At 44.3% G+C, this 26,973-nt stretch overlaps 1 protein-coding gene across 2 annotated transcripts in view; it reads left to right on the plus strand.

The window, feature by feature from the left end:
* Positions 1–26,973, plus strand: part of RGL1 (ral guanine nucleotide dissociation stimulator like 1) — a 238,297-nt gene that overhangs the window by 100,930 nt on the left and 110,394 nt on the right. The window contains exons 1-2 of one of the 2 annotated variants that reach the window (XM_066261322.1): positions 13,341–13,580; positions 14,597–14,707. In XM_066261322.1, the coding sequence (XP_066117419.1) occupies positions 13,554–13,580; positions 14,597–14,707 (138 nt within the window). In that variant the 5' untranslated portion in view covers positions 13,341–13,553. Of the gene's footprint in view, positions 1–13,340; positions 13,581–14,596; positions 14,708–26,973 lie in introns of those variants that run through there. The other variant, XM_066261321.1, reaches the window with a different exon arrangement.

The following is a 26,973-nucleotide window of genomic DNA, read 5'->3' on the forward strand; positions in this document are numbered from 1 at the left end:
TACATAACTCTGACCTACCGCAAGGGATGTAAATCTCACACAAACCACCCTGGCACAGAGGATCTTGAACAATCTGCACTGGGTGAAGTTATATATTTCCACCAATGTGACTCATGGAACACTGCGGTGAGGGAGTGAGCAACAGGAGCAGTGCGTGTCTACGCGGCATGGCTGGGCTGGGCGGCTGCCCGCCCTCTGCCTGGTCTGTGATGACCTCACACCGACCTCTCAGCTTGGGCTCACGCCTTTCCCTCAGCTTGGACAGCACTCTTCCTCTCTCCTGCCCCACATCCCTAAACCCCCTTCCTGTTACCTTGAAATTCTATTCACACTTCAAGTCTCCATCAGGTGGCTCACAGCATTTAGTATCTCTAACGTTGCTCTCCACCCCCTATCTGGTCTTCTCTCCCTTCCCTGGTCAGGAAGAGCACTCATTCTGAGTATTTCCAAGGTGGGGCATGAGAGGGGCCCTCCCATCAGCTTGTATTCCTGCCCCAGACGTGCCAGACGCTTACCTGGAATGCTTACCTAGGATGGCCATTCTAAGTGGAACAAACTGTAACACTCGCATTCCAGTTGTGAATTTAGAGTCCGGAGTGTTCGATGGAAACCCACAATGATGCCCTTCCCTCTCGCCTGCTTGCTGTGCTCATTGCCTTGTTTGCCTCCTCGGCTTTGGATCCAGGACCAGTATGTCCAATTTAGTGCAGCTCACATAGTATATGCTCTATTAAAGTCATTAAATAGTTATTTATTTACCTGAACCTTCACAGAGCATTAGTTAAAAGATAATGGGATTATATGAAATACAACAAAAGCATACTTCATGTGTCCATGAAGGGACATACATCCAGTTAGTATATTATACTGTTAAGATGAATTAGTGTTCGAGAAGTGAAGATCTAGTACTACTTTTGTTGGGGAAAATGTACAGTACTAGACTATTCCCAGTTACTACGTAAGCCTGTGAATGTTGTACAATGAAGAAGGCTGACAGGAAAAACAATTCATTTCAAATACGGTGTTGGAGGAGAGCTCGGTGGATACCCTGGCCACCAGGAAGATGAACATTTAGGTACAAATTAAGCCTGAAACATCGCTGGAGGCAAAAAAAATGACAAAACTGAAGATGTTGTATTTTAGACACATCATGAGAAGGCTGGGTTCATTGGAAAAGACAGTAATTCTGGGGCAAACAGATGGCAGCAGGAAAAGAGGAAGACCAAATATGAGATGGATTGACTGCATAAAAGAAGCCACAGGCAGGAGTCCACAGGAGCTGAGCAAGGCCGTTGAGAACAGGACATTGCTGATGTCACTCATTCATAGGGTTGCCAGGAGTCGGAGCCAACTCAGCATCCCTCACACACACACCAGCCTATTTGGCATGTTTGGTGAACTAGTGGGCCATGTCTATAGGGGTCTCTTCAATCTGTGATCCCTCTAACTCCTGGGCCTTCCCCTGTTCTCTTCCTCCTTCTGCCTGATTGCTTTCCCCTTGCCCCCATCCTCTTCCTGTAGTATTTCTAATTGCATTTCATCTTGTGGAGTTCACTTAAGAGATCATTTTCTCTGGGAAGCATTCCTGAATCCTACAGGCTCAGCCTGTATACTCCCAATAGCAACCCTTCTCTCAGCACTTACCAGACTGGAATGTACATGTTGTGTCTGTTTCTCCCTCTCTCTGCCAGCACCGGGAGGCAGTCACTGCAACCGTCTTGTCTAAAGTTACTTCTGCATTGCCAAGCACAGTGCCTGAGATATAGTGGACACCCGGCAAACATTCATTGCACATTCATTGAGTTAATAGTAAGTAGGTAAAGGAATCTTTTTCAGAGCCTAGAATGATTTTAGAATCAGAGTACATCAGAATAAATTTTAGAATATTATGATCTAACCTTTGGCTAAGTAACTCTTACCTGTACTGATTTCTGTTCTATTCAGTAGGTATGTTAATTGATAGATTTTCAGGGGTCCCCAAACTTTTTACACAGGGGACCAGTTCACTGTCCCTCAGACCATTGGAGGGCCGCCACATACAGTGCTCCTCTCACTGACCACCAATGAAAGAGGTGCCCCTTCTAGAAGTGTGGTGGGGGGCCAGATAAATGGCCTCAGGGGGCCGCATGTGGCCCGCGGGTCATAGTTTGGGGAAGCCTGATTTAGCTTCTTGTAATAGAGAGAACCAATTTTACAACAATTTAAACAAGAAGGAATTCTGTTTCTCTCTCGCGCAGAAACGGTCCAGAGCCAGCAGCCCGGGACGGTGTGGCCGCATTATTCTGGGAGGTAAAGGTCACAGCCAGGCCTTTCTCTCCTGCTGCCTCACTGTTCTAGGCCGATGTCCTTGTCCACAGGGTTCACTGTCACGACAAAATCTCGGCAGGCCCAATTTTGTCTTGGACTCCTTGGAGCCTACACCCAAAGTGAATTTAATTTCTTTTTGGTACCTGGACTTGATTCTAGGGCCTTCTGCACCTTCTCAGGGCATCCCAAGTCTGCTATAAATTTAAAGAACTAGTCCAATTGAGGGATTTTCACTGATTTTCAAATCCACACCGTACCTCCAAGCCTTTTCAGGTGGAAAAGACTGAAGACTTAGCCCAGATTGGGTGTATGCCAAGAATGCCAGCTGGCCTCAGGCTAAACTTATGCCACCTTCAGCCCAGGGCGGCGCGGTTTCCCTGGTTACGGGATACACTGACTTCACTGCAGGGCATCCCGGAAGGGTATAGGAGGGAAACACCTTTGAATAACGTTAAACTCATACCTATTTGGCTATAAGAAAAAATATACTACTTATTAGATTGTAAGGTTGCCACATGACTTATGATTGCACCATTTCTTTACAATGCCTTTCTGTTGGGCTTTTGTTATTCTGGAGAGAAATCATTAGATTTTATGATTAAGTTTGGAGATGGAGGCAACCCTACTCCATCAGTTCTCCTCTCCCAGGGTTCATACTCACACACAACACAGACACACACCGCCCAATACCCCACCTCCCACTGCAGCCATCAGAACTCTTTCTCACACACACACACACACACACACACACACACACACACACACACACCCTATCCCTGGAGGAAAAGGGCAGAGAGCCCAGGGTAGGAGGGAGGGAGAGCTCTGTGTAGTTTTCTAGAGCAGCAGCTATTGCCTAAGTTGAAGAAGCTGAATAAACCAAAGTTATGATATCCCTCTGCCCCCCCGAACTAAACACCTTTTCCTTCTGTAGACCCCACTTCATGTCTTAGACAAAATAGGATCAGGATGGGTTAGTACAAGTTGGTTCTGCCAACTTAACAAAAAAACAAAAAGAACCAAAGCTCTGTCTAAAATTGTTCCTGGCAAAGGCAGTATGTGAGATATTTTCTGATTTTTAGAAAGACATTATCTAATTGACATACAGTCCACAGTCAACTCTCTGAAGTGATAAAATTCACTTTTCTTTGTGTTTTTGTCTGTACCTATGTGAACAGTTACCAGTATCTGCAGTATTTTGGCGAATTATTGTTAAAGTTATATTTCCATAATATATGTTTTTCTTTTCTCTCCACCTTCTCAAAACTTCTCCTTTAAGGCAGAAACTTTCCATTCTTGGTTTCATCCAGAAGACAAATATTTCTGGGAAAACACTGCATTTAAACTATTCAGCAATTCTGGTGTTATGTAACTGACCACACTAAGACTTTCAATTAACTTCGGTTACATTTTATTGAAGAGTGTCACAAAATAGAATAACTAACCATAATTTTAAAAAGCTTTTGCATGCTTTTAAACGGGAAATTCTCTCGGCATACAGAGTACCTCATGAGAACAACAGAAGGTAAACCTCTTCTCGTTTGCAGGATTCTAAAGTCAACTGACTGTATTCCGAGCCTGATTTGAGCGTGTTGGAGAACGTTCAGTTGCATGAGCTCTCCTTTCAGCGTTCATTTCCAAAACTCAAGCTCTCTGTGGCCTTCTCTTCCTCCTGTTCTTCTCACCCCTTATTTTTGTTTGGTCTTCTTCAGTTGTGGGTGCATCTCGAGACTATTTCCCTTCCACTGAGGAGGAATCGTATGATTTGAGGTTACAAACAACTTCCTTATATACACACCAGCTCGCATCTACTTTCTTCATTTCTAGTCCTTATCTTTCCTTCCCATCACTCTTCAATATTGCTATTTTCTTTCTCCTCAGAACTGATCTCTTTATATGCACGTTCCCAACTCAACCACAACGCCCCAGTCTTCAAACCTTGAAGTTTTTTTTTCTTTCCTCTTATTTACTTGCAACATACCACCTATCGTCAGGTTGCAACATTAATTTTTTTTCCCAAAAATCACTCAGGTTTATTTCTTTATTTTAAAACCGCTATCTTGCCTCAATCTAGGTGTTCATTACACGGCATGTACGTTACTCTAATAGCTTCCTATCCGATGGCCATACTTCCAGGCTTTGTTTCCTCCAGCTCACCTGTGGCCAAATCTTCAAATCATATTATTCACACTCTGATCATTTTAATTTCCCCTTAAGAAAAATTCAAGACTCTCCACCAACAAGCTACCTGATCCAAACCTCATTTCCCTGGACTATAGGAGCCGCTTCTCCAACCAAATGTCATCCTTTGGACCTGCCATCCTCTCCGTGGGCAGACCTCCCTCTCTTCCTCCATCCATGTTTCTCTTTCTCTTCAAAGGTCGTGGCCGACACAGCCTTGACAAAGGCTGCCATTATCTGCAAGTCCTTCAAGAGTGAGTGCCTCCTGACCAATCTTGTGTGTCCTCTCTGTGACACATTACTCAGTCTGTCCTGCTTTCCTAATCTGCACTTGCTGATCTGTGGCTTTATAAAGTCATTTTTCATTTATTCCCTTTATGTCCTTTCTCTACTTTTAGAGTATAAGCAATTTTAAGGCACAGACAATATTGAGTGATTTATTTATATCACTCAGCAACAATTACTAAGCACTTACTGAATTTATGGTCTGGCATTTATCTATGTATTTATCTGTCAATCAATCAAATAGTTATTGAGCATCTCTTCTGTGCTAGGCATTGTGTGAGCTGCTGGAATACAGTGCTGAGAAAACACTGACTTTTCCTCTGCCTTTCCTAGGTTTGGGGGAAGCACACATTTATCAAATCATCACACAATTAATGTACAGTTACAACTGTGGTAGAGCGGCAAAGAGAGGAACAAGGTGCGGTGAGCGTGCATCATAGGGGATTCAGCCCAGGTGGGAGAGGAGACGAGGGAGAGATGTGCCCAGAAGGGAGAATCACATGTGTAAAGGCTCTGTGATTCTGCGATGGCGGGGGGCAGGGCAGAGGGCTGAAGCCAGAGATGTGAAGACCATGATGATGATGATGACGACAACGACATCTACTACTACTAGACAACCTTAAGTATTAACCAAGGTGCTGGATACTGTGCTAAGGGTTTGGTGTGGATTACCTTATTTAATTCCCACTATGAGCCAACGTGTTTTTATCCCCATCTTTCACAGGCTTAGGGATGTTAAAGGCCTTGCTTTGGAGGGAAGTGATGCATCTAGGACTGAGATCTAGGTGACTTTGACTGCAGAGCTACTGTACTTAGCCACCAGGTTATAGAAGCTCTAACTTATTTGGACTCTCAGTACCATTTCAATACCATTATTATGGAAAAGGAGGTTCCTTTAGCCCCCAAACAAACCAACTGCCCATTATGTCCTTCCATAATTTTGGTCCAAATTCTCATGGTGTCGGGTCACCCATCTGCCATTTTGCAGGAAGTTTTATTATATATCACACACACCTGGCATTATGTCTGAGCTAATTGTTTTCAACCATGTGAACAAACTTCTAGCTGTTCTTTTTTCTTTTACAGAAATCTATAATTAGATGAGGAATAATGCTTATTAGTCCAAGTTACACATAGCATTCCAGTAACCAACTTCCTCCTCAGGGGAGCATCATCAGCAATTAAGAGTAACTGCTGCCTGACCCGGCAGTGGCACAGTGGATAGACCATCGGACTGGGAGGCAGAGGACCCAGGTTTGAAACCCCGAGGTCATCAGCTTGAGCACTGGCTCACCAGCTTGAGTGTGAGGTTGATGGCTTGAGTGTGGGATCATAGACATGACCCCATGGTAACTGGCTCGAGCCCAAGGTCTCTGGCTTGAGCTCAAGGTCACTGGCTTGAGCAAGGGGTCACTCCCTCTGATTTCCCCCCCTCCACCCCCCATCAAGGCACATATGAGAAAGCAATCAATGAACAACTAAGGTGCTGCAACAAAGAATTGATGCTTCTCATCTGTCTCCCTTCCTGTCTGTCCTTATTTGTCCCTCTCTCTGACTCTCTGTCTCTATCAAAAATTTAAAAAAAGAGTAACTGCCAACAAATGGTAAACTCTTTGTTGAGAAAATGTTTGTCATCATGACCAGAGGAGTCCCCTGCCTCTGGCCTGCCATCTGTCGAGTGTTCCTTCTGTCTCCGCTTTCTAACCCCCAGGGCAGCCTCTTTTTTTAGCTGCAGTAGGTGCATCTAAAATTGGCTTGTAAACCGCTTCCGTAAAGAAGAGAACCTAATAACAGAGCACTGAGAATTTTAATTTATATCTTATTGTATCTCTATGATAATTAATAACATCACTTTGGGCCCTCAGAAAATGGAAGCAACTCTCTACTGCTTACAGAGCATTTAGACAAATGTTGACCTTTAACCAGGCATGGCTGAAAGTTCAGGCAAAGAGTAGGTAAATAGGGCACTCAGCCTACCTAGAATCAACCCCAGCAGGATGCCCAGCTGATAGGGGGACGCTGAATTGAAGGTGGACTGGTGAGCTAGCCACTCAACCTGCAGGAGAACAGCAAGGCGCATTTCAGGGGGATGTTGGGAGGATTAATATTTCGCATTTACCATATTTTTTCACACCTGACCATAAGACACACTTAGGGTTGTAAGGAGGAAAATAAGAAAAAAAAATATTCAGAACCAAATGGTGTGTTAAAATATTTAATAAAACAGGCCCTGGCCAGTTGGCTCAGTGGTAGAGCGTCGGCCTGGCGTACAGGAGTCCTGGGTTCGATTCCCAGCCAGGGCACACAGGAGAAGCATCCATCTGCCTCTCCACCCTTCCCCCTCTCCTTCCTCTCTGTCTCTCTCTTCCCCTCCCACAGCCAAGGCTCCATTGGAGCAAAGTTGGCCCCGGGCGCTGAGGATGGCTCTATGGCTCAGACACTAGAATGGCTCTGGTTGCAACAAAGCAACGCCCCAGATGGGCAGAGCATCGCCCTCTGGTGGGCCCGCTGGATGGATCCCGGTCTGGTGCATGCGGGAGTCTGTCTGACTGCCTCCCCATTTCCAGCTTCAAAAAAATACAAAAAAAAAAATTAATAAAACATACTGCAATAATATGTCAACAATGTAAACTCAACAGCAGTATTAACAATCATTAGCACTGTTATTAACAAATGAGAAGAGACTTTAATGTTCAAATACTCTTCTAGTTGTCCGGGAACCTGCATCAGCTAAAACAAATGAACATTCGCTCCATAAGACGCACGGGCATTTTTTCTCCTCCATTTATTGGGGAAAAAAGTGTGTCTTATGGAGTGAAAAACATGGTAGAAATACTTTAATATTGTTGGGGGAAGGCGTCAAAAAGTAACAGATTTAGGCCCTGGCCGGTTGGCTCAGCGGTAGAGCGTCGGCCTGGCATGCGGGGGACCCAGGTTCAATTCCCGGCCAGGGCACATAGGAGAAGCGCCCATTTGCTTCTCCACCCCCAACCCCTCCTTCCTCTCTGTCTCTCTCTTCCCCTCCTGCAGCCAAGGCTCCATTGGAGCAAAGATGGCCCTGGCGCTGGGGATGGCTCCTTGGCCTCTGCCCCAGGCGCTAGAGTGGCTCTGGTCGCGGCAGAGCTACGTCCCAGAGGGGCAGAGCATCGCCCCCTGGTGGGCAGAGCGTCACCCCTGGTGGGCGTGCCGGGTGGATCCCGGTCGGGCGCATGCAGGAGTCTGTCTGACTGTCTCTCCCCATTTCCAGCTTCAGAAAAAAAATAAATAAATAACAGATTTATTTGCTTATGTCCTCCGCCAAAAGTTTTTTTTAGGGACATACAGATAGCTGAAGGCATAGTTCATGAACAAAACGTTGCCAGATGGCTATTATCAATTCCATTCAAGAGTGGGAAAGGTTTTCAGACTCATCTGTTTAGGTAAGGCTGTGGGCAGGTAGAGGCAACATGCACTCCACAGTCCTCAGGTGTGGAGGAGAAACCCTGACCTCCCACTTACGTAGCTTCCTTCACGTAGCTGCTGTGGCTGTTGTTATTGTTATTATGACTGATATCTTAGGATTGTTTTCCCCCAAACTTGTCTCTGGGCACAGCCCAGCAATGAATTTGAGGACAAAGCCAAGGCCTTCCCATTGTCACCATCCTATGCTGATACTGCCATCTCCAAGACAAGTCCTTCACTGTTTCTGTGGACAGTGTCCACCATCCTCCCACTGCCCTCACCATTCTGGCACGCAGTGTAGTCTGATTCCCAAGCAAACGTACACAATGTGCACATGCAAACCAAGCACAGTCAATGGATACAGAAGCACATAAAAGGGAAAGGGAGTGGGTCTAGGGAGGGAAGGAGATCCATTTTTATTCAAGACCTCCTATGTCCCAAGTACTCTGTTAGGTGCTCTATATAAGTATATCCTATCAGACACTTTATATGATATAGTTTATTTAACACTCATGATAAGCATGAAAGGAAACAGATGAGGATACCAAGGCTGTGAGAAGTGAAGGTCAAACTCTTGGTTGACAAGTCATCTAAAGCTGGAGTTCAAACCCTGATCTCAGATGTCCCATCATTTATCCCCAGGCACATAAATATTTCTCTGTGTCACCCTACATACATAAGTATACTCTCATGATTTTTCTATTTTTCACTTTTCTTGCAGCCAGAGATGTCGCATAAAATCTAGGAACGTGGGCTGTCGTAGAGGCCTACAAATACATAAAGGAATGAATGGAGCATATAAACCACAAATTTCTATTTCTAGATGGATTTTCTTACAGAATCTGCACACCAGCTGCTTATGTTTGCCCTTACTAGCTCTCCATTTATTGGCTCTGGTGAAACTGTCAGGCAAGAAAGTTCTTTTTTTTTTCCTCCAGTTTGGGGTTCTTCCATATGTCTTTTCTCTTTTCTGTCATATCCTAGGAATCTTCTATTGCTCTTGTCAGTGACCGCCAAATATGGCAACATAAAACTATTCTTAGCAACATCCTAATATGTTTCTGATCTTCTTTCCCTCCCACGTTAACAGAATTTTAAGTGTACAGTGCATTATTGTTAACTAGTACAGTAGGTCTCTAGAACTTTTTCATCTTGCACAACTGAAACTTGATATGCATTGAGGACCCCCTAGTCCCCCCCCACTCCTGGCAACTGACATTCTACTTTCTGCTCAAATGAGTTTGACTACTTCAGACACCACACACAAGTGGAATTGTGCAGTATTGTCCTGTGATGGGCTCATTTCGCTTAGCATAATGTCTTCAAGGTTCATCTGGGTTGTCACATGGCAGGATGTCCTTGTTGTATGTATATTCCACATTTTAAAATCTATCCATCCACTGATGGACAATCAGGTTGCTTCCACATCTTGGCTATTAGGGATAGTGCTGCAATGATCATGGAAGCACTGCACTCAGATCTCTTGGGAGTTCCTGATTTCAATTCTTTTGGATATCTACCCAGAAGTGGGATTTGTGGATCATATGATAATTCTGTTTTTAGTTAATTGAGGAAACTCCACACTGTTTTCCATAATGGTTGTGTCAATTTATATTCTTACCAACAGTACACAAGGGTTTCCTGTTCTCCACACCTTTGTCAACAGTATTTAAAATAATGGGCATTCGAAGAGGTGTGAGGTGATATCTCATTGTGGTTTTGATTTGCATTTCCCTGATGATTAGTCATGTTGAGCACCTTCTCATGTACCTGTTTGCCACGTGTATAAGGTCCCCTTTAGAGAAATGTTTATTCAAGTTGTTTGCTTATTTTAAAATTCAGTTGTTTGTGGGTTTTTTTGTTTTGTTTTGTTTTTTTGCTGTTGGGTTGTAGGAGTTCCTTATATATAGTGGGTATTAACTCTTCCATATTTGTTGTTTGCAAATATATTTTCCCATGCCATAGGTTGCCTTTTCATTTTGTTGATTGTTTCCTTTGCTGTGCAGAAGCTCCTTAGTTTAATGTAGTCTTACTGGTCTATTTTTGCTTTTGTTTTCTATGTTTTTTTGGTATTATATCCACAAAATCAATGCCAAGACCAATGTTATGAAGTTTTTTCCTGTGTATTCTTCTAAGAGTTTTACAGTTTCAGGTCTTATGTTTTAGTCTTTAATCTATTTGAGTTAGTTTTTGTGTATGGTATAAGGTAAGTGTCTTATTTTCTTCTTCTTCATGTGGATATCCCATTTTATTAGCACCATTTGTTGAAGATACTTCTTTTCCTCATTGTGTGTTCTTGGCACCCTTGTCAAAGATCAGTCAATTGTATATGTATGAGTTTATTTCTGAGTTCTTTATTAGGTTCCACTGGTCTACATGTTTGTCTTTATGCCAGTTCCATACTGTTTTGATTACTGTTGCTTTGTAATATGTTTTGAAATCAGAAAATATGGGACCTACAGCTTTGTTCTTCTTTTTTAAGATTGCTTTGACTATGCAGTGTCTTTTGTGGGTCCATATGAATTTTAGGATTGTTTTTTCTATTTCTGTAAAAAATGCTATTGGAACCTTGATAGGGACTGCATTGAATTTATAGCTTGCTTTGGGCTGTATGCACATTTTAATGATAGTGTCTTCCAATCCATGAACATAAGATGCTGTTCCATATTTTTGTGTCCCCCCAAAAACTGTTAGAACAATAACTGAAGGTAGTAAAGTTGCAAGATACGAAACCAATAAATAAAAATCAGTTGCATTTCTATACATTAACGATGAACAAACCAAAGATGAAATTAAGAAAACAATCCCATTTACAATATCATAAAAAAAATAACATTCTTAGAAGTAAACTTAACCAAGGAGATCAAAGACTTGTAGATTAAAAACATTACTGACTTCCTTTTATGAAAACTTGACCTGTCTTCTTAGAACCATGCTAGGTCATGTGTACACTAATCTGGTAAATAAATTCAAACACAGTAATACATGACTTATTGGTTTATCCTTTCCATATGTTGACTGGGAATATTTTAATGCAAAGGTATGTATAACAAGGTAATACTGACTGAACCACCTGCAGGTGAACTATTTAAAAATAAATATTTTAAAAATTGTAAGCTGCAACACCAGATTGCTCTATGTAGCATAAACCAGCCGTATTTTTTTTTTCTTTTGACCAGCATTTGGACAAAATCACATCCATTATCAGGTATAAATACAAGTAGTTGTTCTTGGAAAAACCTCCCTGAAATGATAACTTCAGTGAGAAGACATCATTTTAGATTTCCCACCTGGCATACATACCCAAGTTCAGTGACTCTGGGTTAATACAGTTTAGGAGGAAGTGCAATAATAAGAGAATGGAACTTTCTGATTACTTACCAAGTGCTAGATGGTTTGCAAACATTTCATTTAATCCTTTTCAAACTCTATGTGGTAGATGTTTGTCCCACTTTGCAGACAAGGAAATGAAAGCTCAGGGAAGTAAAGTCCATGTTCTCCCTTAATGTGAGTGTGGACTTGAAGCTGGGTCTGCACGAAGCCTGTTCTTTTCTCTTTACAGACCAGGTGGCCAGCCAGGGAAATTGTGGCTAGAGAGATGGCCATGCGATCGTGAGTTATAAGTCTAGGACGGCTTCCTGGGAGTGGCGAGGTTGCAAAACTGCTTGATATCTCTGAAAAATCTTCAGTAATTTCCAAATTGACAGCCAGAAATCAGGTTAAAGCTATAGTAAAATTAATCTTATGGGCTGCTGAACTGTCCTCAGGTGCATCCTGTGGTCTTCAGAGTCACTGAATAGGTTCTCAGGGTAGGCCTGGGGGCCTGAGGATGCTTAAGAAGCAGGGAGGTAGGGCTGCTGCATGTTTTTGCTCTGGACACTGGGGACATTGTCCTGGTGGTCACAGAAGCATCTAGTCTCCCTTTCTCCACAGTCACTGAACCCTGTAGGTTCTGGTTGGGTGAGGAGACCTTGGCTGAGCGACTTCAAGATGTCCTCACGTGTCCAAAGATCCTTCTGTTCTTCCCTGGTGCCCTCAGTGCCCTTTATCCTGCCCTCCTGGGAACATCAGTGCTCTTAATTCTCTAGCTGTTCAGCTCATGATGTATTTATTATTAACCAAAGCCTGCCTTACGCCTTACTATGGAGATTAGTGAGAGGCCTTAAAAAACAATTAAAGGCGATTAAATTAATTTAGGGGTGACCAGTATAAAAGGCATCAGCCCTGAGGGTTTTGTAATTGGCATGGGATACTGTTATGTGCCAAAGTTTGATTACATTATCATCTGGTATCTGGCTGTTGATTTATTAAAACTGAATCTAAAAATGGCCATAATCTTTTGTCCAGATAGCAGATCTTTCTGTTATCACAAAACTCTCTGGCAGGCTCCTCATGAATGATTTTCCCCCCTTGTGGTTATATTCTCCTGCTGTGTCCCTAAAGGACAGACAACTCCAGATGGGGGTACCTCACACTCACACCCCCTCCAGGGCCCCTGTGGCCTCATGGTCCACGAAGTCCATCCAGCCAGCAAAAACCTTTAATGCTTCTCTCCCCTCGCACGATGGCCAGATAGGTGGGATGAGCCTTATGGTTTGCAATGGGTGGTGAAGTCCAGAGCAATTTCCTGTTGGTTGAGTGCTGATGTGGGTCAGGGTTCAGCCCCTGGGCACCGGTTCTGGAACAACCTCTGAGCAATTCTTTTTTTGCCCTAATGAAAAACTTCCTGCATTCTAGTATTGCTACATTCATTGGGGTCGCCCTGATTTAATTGAAATTCAATAGGTAAGAGGCGGATAATAGACAGTTTTCTGACCCCCTCCTCTCATCCTTTATTACAGTCTCCCTCCTCCCCCCCCCCATTTTTTTTAAATTTTAGCAAAGGAAGAAGACACACACTTCTGTCCCCCCCCCCCTCCCCCATTCCACACCCGATTCTTTTTTTGGCACCTGATGACTATCAGGAAAACCTGATCAACTTGGAAGGGTCATTTCCCGACCACCTCCAGGGCTGGAGACATTATTTCACGTGAACCTTATCCATAGGATTGAAGAAGGGGAGAGTGCGCTCCCAAGCACAAACAGGAAAGCCTTACATCACGGAGTGGCGGAGTGGCGTGGGGAGGAGTCTGCGGCGCCCTCGCTCGCCGCTCGCTCGCCGCGCTCCCTTTGTGGCCCGAGTCGCGCTCACCAGCAGCGGCGGCGGGGGCAGCGCAGCGCGTGTCTGTGCTCGGAGCGCGGACCGGGGGCCGGGGCACCGCGGGCTGGACCGCGCCGGGACCGCGCCGGCCTGGAAGCAGGGCGCATCATGCCGCGTCCCCACACCGAAGGGAAAACTGAGAATGAAATTGCTTTGGCAAGCTAAAATGGTAACGAGCACTCTGCCTTCTCCCGAGGCTTCTCTGGTGGGGAATCTTCTCCCGCTTTCTCTGGGCGTGTTTTGCACTCACTCGGAGTGAACGGAGCGATCCGGTCCCATACTTGGGGGGCTCCAGCTTTCTCACTCTGCTTTGTATGCCTTCCGCGCTGTGTGTCTTCTCCCTTTCAACGATACCTGCTTTCTCAGCACTTGCCTCTGGTGTGGCCGGGGCAGATGGATGTCAAGAAAGAAAAACTTTTTAGTGAAAAGGACTGTTAGTTTGGGTGAACCGTGGAGCCCTTCTGAGCCCCCGCGGATCCCGAGCACACACTTAAAGTTTACCGGGGACATGGAAACCCAAGGGAGTCCATGCACACGTCTTACTTGAAGCTGCATGATGATGTGTTGCTTTTTCTGCACTTGCCAGATGATTTTATGGAAATAAAAACTTTCCACCCCCCCCCCCTCCCCGCTAACTTTTTTGGTCCCCAAACAATAAGAGGAGAAAAAAGACGTGGGACGCATTTGACTTCCAAAAGCGTGAGGACTCTTGGCATTTTAAATGCTTGTTTGTGTCTGACTTTAAAATGTAGTTCACTCAAATAGCTGAGCCACTTATGAAAGTACAAACTTTTTCTACCAATGAATTATTTTTCCTTTCCCCTTAAGGAGGAAAAGTTAATCAGGACTAAACCACAGTTTCTTTAAGAAGAGGGGGAAGAAAGACTTTAAAAAATTATTCAAGATATGTGAGCAAGCTTAGGAAAAATAACTCAATGGAAAAGTCCGGGGATTCTGATACCACAGGAAAGGGCTGAGGGCCAGAAACATCTCTGCATTCCCTTTATCGCAGTGTGTCTTGTATTGCTCTGATTGTGATAGTTATTTTGAACAGCCTGTCTTTTGCCCTGAGTGTTGGGGTAAGCAGCAAAGCAGCTGGGAGATTGTGGTTTGCAGAGAGGGGAAAAATACACACACACTTTTCCTTTCTCTCTCTTTTTCCCCCCCACCCCCACCCCCTGGCAGAGCTCGATTCAGGACTGGGGTGAAGAGGTAGAGGAAGGCGCTGTTTACCATGTCACCCTGAAAAGAGTCCAGATTCAACAGGCTGCCAATAAAGGAGCAAGATGGCTAGGGGTGAGTAAAGCTGGAGGGATGGCGAACTTTGGAGTTGCAGTGCCTGGTGTTCTGTGAATATCATTATTATTTAGCGGAGGCAGGCTTCTTTCTCCCCCTTCTCTTTCAGCTTCAGAAAGAAACTGCCAATGACCAAGTATTTGCGCTAGCTGTCCAGGCCTGTCTGTTTTTGTACTTAATGTATTCCAAAGTATCTTCCCTAGGTTCGTCAATAATTCAGAACCTCTGAGAAACATCTTGAGGTTATTTGGCAAATGGAGTGGGGGTGGAGGGCAGAAGGTGACACTGTAACAGGACCAGAAAGCAGCACTGATAGACAAGAACCATACGCGGTTTTGCCTAGATGTCACCCTTTTCTCTCCTGGTCCTCCTTCTACCGATGCTGACAATCCCTCTCCTACTCCCGGACTTTTATGAAGTACATACCCAGAATGCTCAGGGGGCAGACCATCCCAAATCTGCTTCCGGAGGGGGTGGCAGATTTCCCATTGTTACCTCCTTGCTATAGCTCTTCAGGAGGCCGTTGTGTGCTCAACGCCCACGGTTTCCCGTGCAGCATGCACCGGGTGCTGGCCTTTGGAGAAACACTGCCGCTGTGAGCAAGATATTTTTTCCCACCGAGATTCTAAAATCTGGGTGGGATCATGTGGGGTTATTTCTTATCACCTAATGAATCCTTCACCAAGTCCCAAATAAAGGGGGTGTGAGAAATGGAAAACTTGGCAACAGGTTTAGTACTTGAGCACATGTCAGCATGTGGAAGAATGAAGGGATTCTGATCTGGGACTAGAGGCAGTCCTCAGAGTGGTGAGAGGTGACACAAAAGGGCTGGAGAAAGACAATAATGGTGGTCTTAACCCGGCCACACGCAGTCTCTAAGGTGATGAACTTGAGAGCAAAGAAGAGTGTGCTGCACTTGCATCAATCTTGGCTGACTTTGGCCCTCAGAAAATCCAGGTGTTTTGAGCAGCATTCAAAGGTGAGGTGTGGAGGAGGGTAGGAAACAAACTGCCCAGGACCTCACATGAAGACCAGAAGCAACATGAGAGTGTAACTCCCAGAAGTGAAGGCAGGACGGCCAGCAGCAGGGACTTCCTCTGCCATGGGCCCACTGGCCTGCTGACACAGGTCTTGCTGACACAGGCCTTCACTGCTTTGGCTTCCCTCGCTTCGCTGCTTCAACTCAGGTCTTCCCTGCTCCGCACTTGGGGCCAACGTCCCACCCATTCAGAGAGTAAACTGTTAGGTGTACTGCACACACATCAGCAGGTATGGCCTGACTAGAGGCCTTCATTGAACAGGTAGGTAACTTACTCTGAATCTGATTTTAAAGTTAATTAGATGCACCATCAGTAGACCAGATAGGGAAAGAAGAACTCGAGTTCTGACAAGTCATCACTTTGTTTTGGGTGGTTGTGCATATAGGCATTTTATTTCAATGTGGCGTTGACGTGGTATGTCCCGTCTGGGTATTTTAATGATTCACAGGTTCTGAACAGCTGTCCTCAAAAGAGTTATTGCATTTGCTGATGCTGCTTGTTCCTCTTCTTCTAATGAGACTGATGTTGCTTGGGTGACAGTTTTAGTTTTTAGCCAAACATAATAGCAATGAGTAATTCATGGGGAAATGGAGAGGTTTAGTCCGTAGGCCCCAAACTTATAAGTAGGGTTCATTTTTATGTTCACAGCTATTTAGTAATTCTCACTGTCTGTTCTGTGCCCTGGACTCCACCTCCCTCCCCTGTCTCCCTGTGTTCTCAAGTTTAAACCAAGTTTAGGGCTGGTCCACCCCAGATTTAGCAGTAGAGCTGAAATATGGAGAGGGAAGACAATGTAAAAAGTTGGCTTCTACTTGATGGAGGGATCTAGTTGATGGAGGAGTCTAGTTGATGGAGAATTATCAACCCTCCCATTTCAACAGTGTTATTTGCTGCTACCTCCCCAGGCCTCCAGAGCAACTTCTTCGGAATTCTCCTACTCTGATTCCACTTGTCTCCCTTTGCCTCAGGTGTTCTATTGGGAAAGTCTGTTTTTGTCCTTGGAAATTCCAGACTTAAGTAAATGTGACTCAACCAATTGAGCCATAGCAATTTTAAAGCCTTTCTCTCTAGTACTCAGTGGCTTCTCCATACTTATTTTTTTATAGTTCAGTAGGCCTTTCAGAATTCTTCAAAGCAACCCGCTTGAGACTGAAGTAGAGATTGAGGTGAGGGTATTATTAAAATATGAGAACAACCTTATGGGGAAGGTGGTATCATGATTATATCGTTTTTGCCCCCACATGGAAACTAATGCCCAGAGCAGTTAAATTGCTTGGCAGGGTCACACAACTAGGGAGTGGAAGGGGCTGGATTTGAACCCAGGGGGTCAGTCGCTCGCTGTCAGGAACTGCAGAGTAGTGGAAGAGAATGTTGGCTCAGAAGAGCAAGTATGCAGTCTGCTTCTGGTGTACTTTTAACCTATTGCACCTGGTGAAAGACTTGAGCAGTGTGGCCTTTTTTAAAAATATTTTTTTTAAAAAATGTTTTTAGTAGTAACTTGAATTACCAGTTGAGATATTTATTGTGAAGATGTGTGTCTTATCAACATGTTGTCCATTTTGGATGCGTGAAGTATGGTGAACCAAAGATATGTATGAGGTTATGTAGAACAAGAGGGTGAGTATAGCTGTCATTACGTATCTGTAAGACTTATTTAAAAAGCCTAAAAAGACAATTTTGGCATTTTCTGGTACTCAGATCTCAAAATGTAATGATTCAGTTTGGGAAGGATAGCAAAATAATTTAACACCCTTAGATCTGAAGTATCATACCATCCACAACATTTAGGGCATTCTTTTGTGTTTTTAAAGTTTTGTGTTCAGTTGGTCTGTCTTTGGTTGTCAGTGACGGGACTGAGTATGGCCCAGGCTGGGTTTGCTTATACATCTAGCCTCAGCTTTGCCCATTGACAGTGAGGTTATGTTGGGCAACTTTGAAAATCCAAATATTATTGAAATAGCAACCCAATTTTTACTCTACAATAACATCTTAGACTGGATAATGTTACCTAAAGAAAAGTAGCTCTGACATGAAATATAGAAATGACTTAAGAAAATACCAGTATTTTTTGGAAGCAGGAAATGTACCATATTCAAATGAACAGAAGCAAAGGAGCCAACTGTTAGGTAATTAAGGGGCCTTGGTGTCAAGAGCCCATTCCACAGTCTTTTGAAACATGGTCCAGAAAAATATGTCAAACCTAAGGTAAGTCCAAAATGGGGTCATTTATTTTATAAGCAGGATTGGTAGGGTGAGGTCACCTCTGCAGGGCTTGTGGGCAATGGAATGGTCAGTGGACAGTCACATGGCTTTTCTCAGTTGTACGCTTCTGTGATTCTGTGGTCCTGGTGGTAGGGTCCCAGTGCCCCTCTTCCCACGTCCTGTACATATCACACAGTCTCCCACACAGGCCCTTGTTGGGTGAGTTGAAATGCTTCATAGCTGGGAGGCTGGTGAAGCTAGTGAATAGGACAACGTATGTTCAGAGGAAGCAGAGCCCATTTAGAAATAAAGGAACTGGAATTCTATTATGGAACCTAGCATTTTAGGGTGAGTTGTGGCCAGTCTGTGGGTTATATGGGGGCAGTGGTAAGATAACCACTCATCATATCTGGATTCAGAAGTTGCCTATCACTCAGATGCACTGTTTAGATTGAGTCTTACCTGGTGTTTCGGTGGTGGTATTATTCATATTGCCTACAGATGGCATACAGTTCTTCTAGTTTTCAACTAACTACACTTCCAGGAAGCTTCTCCTATCTCCCAGGCCTGGAGAAGTTATCCCTTCTACGTGTTCCGGGAGCATTCTCTGTCTCTGTCTCTCATGCATATACTTTACTCTGTCAGAATTAGCCATTGGTGGTTTTTGTTTGTTTGTTTGTTTGTTTTGTGGGCCCTGCCAGACTGACAGCTTCATGAAGTGGAAACGGTGGCCATCTAGTAGGCAGAACTCAATAGACATTTGTTGAATAAACAGAGCAAGCGTTATCCCTTTTTGGGATATTGTCTTGGTAAATATGAATGTATGGTTGCTTCTCATTTAAAACAAGATCAACCCAAAGACTGTAGCTGATAAAGAAGAGGAGGAGGGCATGGGCATGAGAAAAACCAATTAGGTACCAATTATAGCTTTTTGACATCCTGTCGGGAACAAAGCGGGGCACGAACTGAGGTAGTGGTTCTTCATTTTAACAAGAAAATCCATGGCAGTGAAGTAACCAAAGAATTCTTCGGTGCCTTTTAAAAGCGAGAGGTCCGGTTACACTTATCTTATGGCTGAACGTTGAAGAAGGAAAGGCAGTGCATGGGTTAAAGAGTGTTGGCGAACATCATAATTATGTGTGGCTGGACGGCTCAGGGGCAGGACTTGAGAACTGTAAGGAGATAAGCCCTAGAGGAGCCCTTAGTTTATAGTTGGTCATCTTTGTTTTCATCTAGGAAAACTGACCCATGGGTTTCATTATTCTTGTCTATGGGAATGTTTAATTTGGGCTTTAGAAAGTTCATGTCAAAAGTCAGTAATCATCTGTAAATGAATCAACTGGTATTATTCATTTTGACCTTGGGCATATGTTTCTAAAATAACCCAATGATATGGTAGCCTACACCAATCAAGAAAATCTAGTGCATTTCAGTTGCCTGGACTAGTTGGGTTATTTTGCTGCTTTTAAAACCTTTTGAGATCTGTGCAGGGGATATTTAGCCTTGTTACCAAGAATGCCCATTTCAGTTCAACCATCTGGTGGGTACCCATTTGAGTTCAATATGTACCCTCAGCAACTACTTAACAGCAAAGTATAAGAGGCACATTAACTCCTTACATTTAAAGCATACATTCTGTTAAATCAGTACTATAAACATATTTTATTCTTATTTCCATGACATTATAAAGAAAAGGTTTCTTGGAGTTTTCAATTTAGAACGAAAAGGAGAGCACTAGGTAAATATTATGCCTCTCTCCACTGAGTGCTTTTCTCAATCGTGCCTTCCCCACTGGCATTTGCCACTGCCCTGCCCATTCCCCTATTCCCCTTTTTTAGTGTTCCTTTTCCATGGCATATATATGTTCTTTCGTTTCCCCTTCTAAATAATCAGTCTTATAATGACTGTCTTACACATGTTATATTGAAACGTGCAGTAAGCTAAAATAAGTAAAACATTTGAATTTTTACCATGATACACCATATATATGTATATGGTCTACCGGAAAGTTCTGTCCGTTTTTGGAATAAAACAAAATACAAACTTTTCTTACTGTCAATAAACTTTATTAAATAATATAATTGCCATTATATTATTAATGATTTCTTGCCAGCACGAGGGCAATTTGTATATCCCATTTTTGAAAAATGTTTTATCTTTTGATGAGAAAAATTGAACCAGTGCTTGTTTGATATCGTCTTCATTTTTGAATTTTTTGCCCTTCAAAAAATTTTGTAAGGACAAAAACAAGTGATAGTCGGAGGGTGCTAAGTCCGGGGAATATAGTGGATGCGACAGACATGCTTCTGTAGCATTTCTTCCTTGTTGAAATTCGTAAAAATTACAGTGGCGTAAATGAACTTTATCAGTAGCCATGGGTACACTATCGCTTCACACATAAGACTAATGTGAATCAACTTTGTTTTAGTTAATTTGCTACATCAGTATGTGTACATTAACTGATAAAAATAGAGAGGCACACATGTGCCAAATAAACATGTGTTTACGTGTTGAAACTTGTTGTGATAGAAATGGACAGAACTTTCTGGTAGACCATATATATATATATATATGTATATGTATATGTATATGTATATGTATATGTATATGTATATGTATATGTATGTATGTATAAAAAAAGGTGATTTCTATAAGCAAAGCCAGGAAATTATTGGTTAAATGGGGGAAGATACTGAATGATGCTCTTTCCATTAGAGAAGGTTAGCCGGCTAGCTAGTGCCTCGTTTGCTGGTGGATGTGGCCATCTCCACAGAGTTGAGCATTTTCTGGATTTTGGGCATTTTCTGGGTCGTTTGCTAGTAAGCACATTCAGTGTGAACCCCCTCACTACTGCTGCATGTGTTTGTATGATTCTACCATCTGTATTTGAGTCTACTAACCTCACCTTAGAGAAAGCTCATTTATTCATCGACAGCCTACTTTATGCCAGACCCTATGTTAAATCTTGGGATTCCAAGGTAAAACTTAACACCGCTTGTTCTTAAGGAGCTCACAGGTAGTAGGGGAGACAGAAACTGAAGCTAATCACAATATATTGTGGTAAGTGTGACCAATGCGATGTGAGAAGCTGCAGTGTGTGTTAGAGGAGCCCTGGGGGGAAGCGTGTAAATCAAGTGGAGTGAGGGATAGGCACTCCAGGGAGGCTGCATGGAAGAGGTGTCCTTCATTGAAGCATTGACGGATGAGTGGGAGTTAAATGAGTGTGTGTGGGGGACACTGGGGACAGACACTCTATTCAGAGACCACAGTGGTGGTGGCGGGGGGCAGGGGGAGCATGGAGACTGGAGATGAGACCACTGTGTGAGCTCAGCATGGGGAGAGAGACAGGCATGGTGGGGAAGTGACAGGAAGGGGGCTGGAGGGACAGGCGGGAGCCCTGTCCCTAGAACCTGGCCTGCTAAGCTGTGGAGCTGGCTTTGTCCTGGAAGCTCCAGCAGTCACTCTGCATTAGCAGGGTGGCATGGGCAGATTTGCATTTCAGAAAGATGACTGACAGCTGAGGGGCGGACGCTGGGAAAGGCGCCAGACTGGGGGCTGGGGGAAGGGAGGCTAGCTGGCAATGAGGTGAAGAAGGGGGTGAGGACCTGCATGGGAGTGGTGGCGCAGGGCAGAGGGGCAGCAGGGGCGTGTCAGTGGTGGAGTGGGGTGAGAAGAGGAGTCCTGGCAGGCTGGACCTCAGGCACCTGGATTCCAGGAGCAGGTCAGCACCTTCTGTCTTTTGGGGTCGGTGCCATCCTGTCCTCCGTGGGGGAGGTGTCCTGGGGACTTCAGATGAGGCCTCCTCCACGCGTCCTCAGCAAATGCCTCCTCTCCCGTCACAGTTCTTCTGTGCAGTCACCAGACCCAGGCCTGCCTGGTGCGGCCCGTCCACAGGCGAAATCTCAGACTCACGTGAGCAAGGCAGCAAGCACCGCTTCGTTCTCAGATTGCAGAGAACTTGGAAGAGCTAGTGTGGTTTCTTTCTTTTTGCTTTCTTTCTTTTTCTTTTAGTTTCTTAGTCTCTGTTTTCCTACAAACTAAACAAATTGAATCTGTAGGCCATGAAGAAAGAGTAAATATGGAACCCACAGGGCTATGATTACAGAGTTGTATTTTAGACAACAGCAGTGAAACTTATAATTGTGTTGTTAGGGACACAAGAAAGTTTATGGTTAGGTGTCCTGGTCTTTTTCCTTCTCCTACTCAGCATCTATCTCTGCCCCCTGACACTGTTTGTCCTGGCCACCAGCATAGCTCCTGGGGGCTCTGATTGCTGTCTACTTGTCTTAGAAAAGAAAAAATTTGGGAAGATCTAATACTCCCCTAGATTACTGCTCCCACAATCTCAGTCTCTCTCTCACACACACACATACACACACACAGACACAAACATGCACACACATGACCCAAATTAAAATGTCTTTTCACATTTTATTTTTTTAGGACTTGATGCATATTTGTAATGCCACTCCATGACCTCTTCTATAGAATAAAATCTGACCAGTCTTCAGTTTAAATCAGGGGTCAGGAACCTATGGCTCGCGAGCCAGATGTGGCTCTTTTGATGGCTGCATCTGGCTTGCAGACAAATCTTTAATTAAAAAATTAATGTTAAAAATATAAAACATTCTCATGTATTACAATCCATTCATTTTCTACCACTCATGTTCATGGTTACGAGTGGCCGGAGCCAATCACAGCTGTCCTCCGGGACAACACCAAATTTTTATTGGATAATGTGTAACATACATGGGTAGTTGTATGGCTCTTGCGAAATTACATTTTAAAATATGTGGCGTTCATGGCTCTCTCAGCCAAAAAGGTTCCTGACCCCTGGTTTAAATAAAATCTGAGGAAGGAGGCCCTGGCTGGTTGGCTCAGTGGTAGAGCGTTGGCCTGGCCTGCAGGGGTCCCGGGTTCAATTCCCGGCACACAGGAGAAGCGCCCATCTGCTTCTCCACCCCTCCCCCTCTCCTTCCTCTCTGTCTCTCTCTTTCCCTCCCGCAGCCAAGGCTCCATTGGAGCAAAGAAGGCCCGGGCGCTGGGGATGGCTCCTTGGCCTCTGCCCCAGGCGCTAGAGTGGCTCTGGTTGCAACAGAGCGACGCCCCCGGAGGGGCAGAGCATCGCCCCTGGTGGGCGTGCTGGGTGGATCCCGGTGGGGCGCATGCGGGAGTCTGTCTGCCTGTCTCTCCCCGTTTCCAGCTTCAGAAAAATACAAAAAAACCCACAATAACTGAGGAAGGAATAAAAATAATGGAAGAAAAAATTTAAATACCCATTTTCATCTTTTTGAAAAGCAAAGCCAAGGAAGGAAGGAAGGGGAGGGGAGGGGAGGGGAGGGGGAGAGGGGAGGGGGGAGGGGGGAGGGGGGAGGGAGGAAGGAAGGAAGGGGAGGAAGGAAGGAAGGAGAGGAGGATGGAAGGGAGGGAGAGAGGGAGGGAGGACAGTTTACAACATGAGGTAGAAGACCCTACTTTGGCGGAAGCCCCAGCAGTCTTGTGTAGACAGTCATGTCTTTTGCCGCGGATCTTTCTGGCTTCACATTGTAGAAATATCCGCGCCTTTTTGCTGATGTGCCTGTGTGTTGTGCTCCGATGGTTGGAGTTTCTTCCTGGCTTGGTTCCTCATAGCCATCTCTTTGTCATTCAGTTTGACTTCTAAGGGTAGTCCTGGGGGTGGTTGGGGGCGGGATGGTGTGCTGTTGGTGGTTTTATAGTTTTTCACCCTTATAAACTCATTACCCTACATTTCCTAGCATTTAAATGCTTGTGCCAGCTGTGGCCCATTCATCTGAATTCATTCCCACACTGTTACTCTTATCCCAAGTACACTCCCCCAGACGTTTTCTGTTTGTTTGTTCTTTTCAGCAAAGAATTGAGCAATTCAACTTTTCCCCTTTATTTTGTTTCCTGATGATTTAAATACCCATTTTCATCTTTTTGAAAAGCAAAGCCAAGTCCAAGTACTTCCAGTTTCATAATTCTAAAGATAATTTGAAGGCCAGAAACAAGCCTTTTTTACTAAAAGGGGGATATCTTTGGTCAGTCCTATCGGCCACGGCCCTTTGCAGCCCTCTTGCTAGTAACTCTTTCCTGCTTAGGTGCCATTTCCATGCCCGTAACTTCTGTCACCACTGGTGATGGAGCTAGAATCTGTGGACAGTTTGTCACTAAAGAACACTTAATCACTTAATGCAGTGGTCCCCAACCCCTAGGCCGTGGACTGGTACTGGTCTGTGGGCCATTTGGTACCGGTCCACAGAGAAAGAATAAATAACATATTATTTCCATTTTATTTATATTTAAGTTTGAACGATGTTTTATTTTTTAAGAATGACCAGATTCCCTCTGTTACATCCGTTTAAGACTCACTCCTGATGCTTGTCTTGGTCACGTGATACATTTATCCGTCCCACCCTAAAGGCCAGTCCGTGAAAATAGTTTCTGACATTAAACCGGTCCGTGGCCCAAAAAAGGTTGGGGACCACTGACTTAATGGACATAGGTAAAAAGAATTAAAACTGAATTAGCTGTTGGCTAAAAGTGAAATGCTGCCTAATCATGACTTTTCCAGTTAAAATCACCACCCTAGAAATTGTTGGTTGAGATAACCAATCCTCCTAAAGAGGAAATTCAGGAAATCAGAAGCATTTGTGTTGCACAGGGGAAGATTTGCTGTTTTCTGTCCGAATGTGGACTCCTCCTGATTACACAACACATTTAAAAAAGTGACTTAAGCATGTATTGGCAAGGCTCAGAGATACCGAGGCCTGGCTGGAGAATTAGCCCAGCATTCTTTCTACTTAGCTGGGGCCTTTGCAGGAGTGCCCCCCACCCCCCCACCCCCGACACCAGTCACTCTTCCTTTTTCAGGGGTGTTTCTGGCCCCGGTTGAAGGAAGGTACCTAGTGCAGTGGTCAAGAGCCTGCACTTTGGAGCCAGACAGCCCTGAATAAAAGACTTGCTGCCACCACATGTGAGCCATGTGGGTGGCTTGAGCTATGATCTTACTGAACCTCTAAGCCCGAGTCCCTCACCTGCAAAGGGAGGCTAACCACAGTCCCTTCCTTGTGAGGAGTGAAGGTGTGATGTGTGGAAGGGGGCTGGCACAGTGCTCAGCATACACTGGACACTCGCTCACTGAGTGATGGGGTTCTCACCAAAACCCCACTTTTGAACCCTGCCATGGAACCTTGTGGAGGTGGGGCTGCCTTTACATGCACCCCCTGATGCTTGGGGTTGTACGTGAACCAGATTGCATGATTAGTAAAGTGTTAGCAAGGCTTTAAGGCATATATATATATATTTTTCACTTCACTGTCTCAATTTGCACACCTGGGAGGAAGGGCACGGCAGGGTTTAGTGGTCCTGGTTCATCAGAGGGAGTATCTGTTGTGTTTTCTCTTGCAGGCCAGCTGTCCAGGGAAAGACAGTTAGCATTTGGGCCCCAGTACTGTGCCTGTCAGACTCCTTCAGTTTTCCTATAGAGTTAACTGGGTGCTGTTCTTATTTTTATGCTTTAAAAAAAATACTTTGCTACTTAACAATGAGCCATATTCTGTCTTCTGTAATTGCTATTTCTGACTGAAAAATGGGAGGGTAGGAAACAATTTGTCTAAAAACTGCTTGGTTAGCGTTATGCTATCATTCCTCATTGGGCATCATTTAGGATGTTAGCAAATGTGCTTGCACCATACATTTCAAGTTCTGGACTGAACTGCCTAAGTTAAAATAAACATAAAATTCCTCCCCGGGCTGCACATCGATAGCTAATGAATCCTGGAGCCCCAAACCAGAACGAGCTGACTCGCCCTTGAGGTTGTGACTTCAGAATGTCACATGACTTTTGAAATCTTCTGTTTCTTCATCTGTGAAATGGGACAGCACCTGGCTTTTCCTTCTGCCTGTGGGCTTTGTGAGGGTCATGTGAGTTAGTGTGTTGAAAAGCAGTGTGTAATATGTAAATTATTATATAGATATAAAGATTTTCTTATTGTTGTTATTTAACCTAATGGGTTTTCTTTCCTTTTTCTCCCATCTTAGTGCTTGATGGGCAGGTGGTCTTTTTGTTGGTCCCGCCTTTCTCCCCTCATCCCAGAAGGAATCTTTTCTATACATTCTTTTCTTCTACTTTCTAATTACCTAATGTCTTCATGTTGGGCAAGGACCAGTGTTGTCTCTGCCAACACCATAGTTTCTTCTGGTATTCCGGGTGCATTGAAAATCCCAACAAGGTTCCTCTCTAAGATTAGATGTGGGAGAAAAACACCCTACATTCTCGGGATTCTAAAGACAAATGCAGTGCCTTGCATATGAAAAGTCTCTACTTCCTCTTTTTTTCTTATTCTCTCCAGTATGATTGTATTTTTGAGATAATAGCTGTTGATCCCGTCTGATTCTCCCTTCCTCTCTAGTACTTGTAATTGTCGCTGAGAAGGGTGATGATGTTACTGCACCAAGGACTTGGAAACTGCTTCCAGCCTTCCACAACTGCTAGAAAACCAAGGCTTGGTTTGAAGCCAAATCCGAATGTGGGACTTGAACTCATGACCTAATGCCAGAGGCAAGAATTTTACCAACTGACCCACACTGACCCACAGAAGATGCAGGCATTTAAAGGACTTCCTTTGAGTAGTTCTGTTGTTGCTTTCTGTTTCTCCTCGCTTTCAGCCTTCCCGACAGCGTCCCTGGCTTCCCTGTTAGGATTACAAGTGTAGTTTTAAGATCTATTTTTTCTTACTGTCTTTCCATTTGCTTATTGCAGTTGCTTCCTTCTTGCTTTCCATTTCTCCTGGGTGAGTTCCGTTTTTTGTTCCTGTTCCTTCCTGTTCTTCTTCTGGATTAAAAATAGTCTCCAGGGTCTCTGGCCGCTTGCCCGTGAAGCTGACCTTCCTTCCATTCAGATAGAGTTCCCCCTGAGCATCTAAAGGTCCTTTCCGACCCTCTCAAGATATTCAAGCCCCTCGGTGCATCCCCTGTTGTTTGTGCCTGTTTTCAGCTGTCTTTTGGGGCTAGCTGACCCTT

The sequence above is a fragment of the Saccopteryx bilineata genome, chromosome 2 (genome assembly GCF_036850765.1).
Source record: "Saccopteryx bilineata isolate mSacBil1 chromosome 2, mSacBil1_pri_phased_curated, whole genome shotgun sequence".
NCBI lineage: Eukaryota > Metazoa > Chordata > Mammalia > Chiroptera > Emballonuridae > Saccopteryx > Saccopteryx bilineata.